This window comes from Etheostoma spectabile, chromosome 5 (genome assembly GCF_008692095.1).
Source record: "Etheostoma spectabile isolate EspeVRDwgs_2016 chromosome 5, UIUC_Espe_1.0, whole genome shotgun sequence".
NCBI lineage: Eukaryota > Metazoa > Chordata > Actinopteri > Perciformes > Percidae > Etheostoma > Etheostoma spectabile.
Window position 1 is genome coordinate 33,784,615 of NC_045737.1, and position 3,220 is coordinate 33,787,834.

Below are 3,220 nucleotides of genomic sequence, written 5' to 3' on the forward strand. Positions count from 1 at the left end.
GCAATAAACATTACACTTCATGAGAAAAAGATTGTGGCAGCGATTCGGGATATCAATTCTGTGGCTAAAAAATTGTGATTTATATTTTCCCCTGAATTGTGCAGGCCTACTTGCTAGTGTCCTATTTCACATTTAATTATTAGCTTAGTTTACAGATGAATCAATAGGCCACACAAAAGGTCACGGTGATCATGAATTTTAAAATTGCCCTTTCACACGGCAAATCTGCCTGGACTGGTAAAAATTACACAAAACGTTTTCTTTTAGATAAAAACATCATGGAACTTGTTAGTCCAACTTACAAGACAATTAATTTGATTTCTGAGTAACCCAATTCATTCTGAGAAAAACATATAGCATGCTGGTTAATACATTTAGTGACTCTTTTAAAAGCCTTTCCAATAAAAGGAGCAAAGCAACAAAAGCTTTGGGTTCAATGGTTCAATCGACTTTCCCTCTCTTTGACTTCATCCTATCTTCAAATAGTCCTTCTTTCCAGGTCTTTTCTTTTTATTCCTCACAGCCATCTCCACTGCCCATTTGTATCCCCCTCAATCTGTCTTCAGGGCTGATCTTTCTTCCTCCATCTCTTTCTTGGTCTATCTATCCAAACCCCTACCTCCTCAGTCTGTGATTAAGCTTCACTGGTCTCTCTCTCTCTTTTTTTCTTCTCTCTGTCCCCGATGTCTCTTCCTTCACACATCTCCTGCTGTCTCCTCTGTTCTCTACCCTCCATCTCTTCCTCACCCTCCATTCAATCTAAGCCTTTTCTCTTCTTTCTCTCCCTTGTTCTCCATCCCTCAATTTCTCCCTGTATCCCTCTTTCCACTGCTTGACCACAGTGATCCTGAGGTTAATTAGCACTCCAAGTGTCAGACTGTTAGATCCCCTCTGCCTACCTGCTAGCTGCCCTGTGATTGCCTCCGTAGGGTGACTAACAAGCTCAGGAGTTAGACATTGGAGCAGGCAGAAAGTAAGAAAAGAAAGAAAAAAAAAAGGAAAGAGGGAGAGCAAAGAGAAGGCACGGACAGAATAATGATTTCAAGGAAAATTTAGAAAGATGTGAGAAAAGGGGAAGAAAGGAGGGACGGCAGCTTAGCCATGATGGGGAAGCAGAGAAATAAAGGGAAGAAAAGACATGAGGTAGAGTAGAATAAAGGAGAGAGGGATATGTAAGGATAGTGAGAGGATAGAAGAGGGAGTGAGAGCCATGTCAGGTGGATGGGTAAATGGAGGAAGCCTTCTTAGGTGTGAATAAATGTGAGTAAACCAATTGGAGCAGAAAAGAAAAATCAACCAACTTAAAGTTGGCATTAAGTTGGAGAATGTTGGAGGGGTGGATAAAGAGATAGTAAATGATAGAAGATGGAGGGCAAGAAATAAATGACTGAGAATTACAGAGGAAAAGGGAAATAATAAAGGAAAACCTAGGAAGGTGGACAGAGGGTAAAAAGATAAAAAGAAGTGATAGACATGGCTGATGATGGTTAGAGGGGACAGATAAAAAATGTGAATGCCAAATGTAATAAAAGAGGGGAGATTGAAGAGAATAACCTGGTCAAATAAAAAGACTGCAAAGAGGTCATAAAAGAAACCAATGGAAAGAGTGACAGTAAAGACAAAACAGGGAAGGAAAAAAAGATAATAAAACGGTACTGTGGAATGAAGACAGGGGCTGTAAGAGTATGCAGGGAGCAGAAAACAAACCAGAAGGGAAGAGAGGGTGGACTGAGGTGATGGACAGAAGGAAGGAAGCTGGAAATTGGAGAGGAGGAGTGACACAGAAATAAATGTGGAGAGCTGCAGATTTGATGAGAGAGATGGAAAAGAGTGGAGGTTGTTAACCAAAAGACTGTAAGAGGAGAGAGGGGAATGAAAAACAGAAAGGGACAGAACAAACCTTGAAATAAGTGTTATTATTACGGTATTTAAACCTCTTAATTGTATTAAACAAAAGCAGATATTCTAACTGTGTAGATGCTTGCAAATACTGAACATATCAATCTCTACTATTCGTACTGCATCTTATCTTAGGTCTAATGGTGATGGATGGCATCGACTAGTTGCTGTTACATGATTATTTGTCTTCCATTGGTTGCTGCTCAGTGCTATTTATCCGCCATGGCTCTCATCAGGGCAGAGTATCATATGAAGCATTTGGCTATTGAATTTAATAGGAAATTATCATTTGTGATTCCTTAGGTGTTTTCACAGCTGATGCAGGCCGTCAAATTAGTAAAAATTAGGGCTGCACAAGTAATCGCAATATGAACTAGTGCAATATCCAAATTGCAGGCAAAATATGTGTGAATATAAATGTAAATGGACTGTTATTATATAGCGCTTTTCTAGTCTTAACGACTACTGAAAGTGCTTTTACATAGTACAGGAACCATTCACACACTGTGGCCGAGGCTTCCGTACAAACCAATCTAAAATAAATATTGTGGTGCTGCAGAAATGTCCCGCCCTACAAATGGTATATTTTTCAATGGACATGAGAATAATGATACAAAAATGATCATTCCCTCCAATATTGTGAATCAATTGCAATTGCAATATCAGTCAAAATAATAAAAATAAAAATAACACAATTAGATATTTTCCTAATATCGTGCAGCCTTAGTAACAATGCTACTCAAGTAACACTGAGATTTGTTAAGATGTGAGTTTGTGTCCTCAAAACTCCTGTGCAGTTTCTTCAAAGTGGGAACACACAGCATGTTTGGGACCATCAACATCAACAACAACAACCTTAAATCTAAAGAATTCTCGAGTACGTTGTTATTCATAAACTATTGCTCCATACATGTCCATGTGTATAAAAGGAAGTTGAGGTACACACCACTCCAAAGTCCAGGTTCTGTTCGATCCACTCCTGGCCGTCCTTGAACTCCTCGTGCAGACCCATGATGTAGAGGGTGTCTAAGGCATCCACAATGGTCGCCCCTAGTTGGGAATTGCCTGCACAAGACACATGGTAAAACAAATAGAAAAAGTGAGATTTGTTTGTCCGGTCACGCATTAACTAAATCGCTTCATATAAAACCTCGCACCACAGGGAATTATGAGGGGAAAACTAATCACTAAACACAATGGGCCTAATTCGTGAAGGAGAAACTAAGACATCTGTTGCATTTAAAAATAAGAAAAGCCAAAACCACAATCATTTATATTGTTACATGCAGCTATTGCCCTTGAGCAAAGCATCCCCAACGTC

At 39.4% G+C, this 3,220-nt stretch overlaps 1 protein-coding gene across 1 annotated transcript in view; it reads right to left on the reverse strand.

Moving 5' to 3' along the window:
• The window catches only part of man1a2 (mannosidase, alpha, class 1A, member 2), a 151,946-nt gene that overhangs the window by 81,819 nt on the left and 66,907 nt on the right, over positions 1 to 3,220 (reverse strand). The window contains exon 5 of the mRNA XM_032515891.1: positions 2,846 to 2,964. Within this exon, the coding sequence (XP_032371782.1) occupies positions 2,846 to 2,964 (119 nt within the window). The remainder of the gene's footprint in view (positions 1 to 2,845; positions 2,965 to 3,220) is intronic.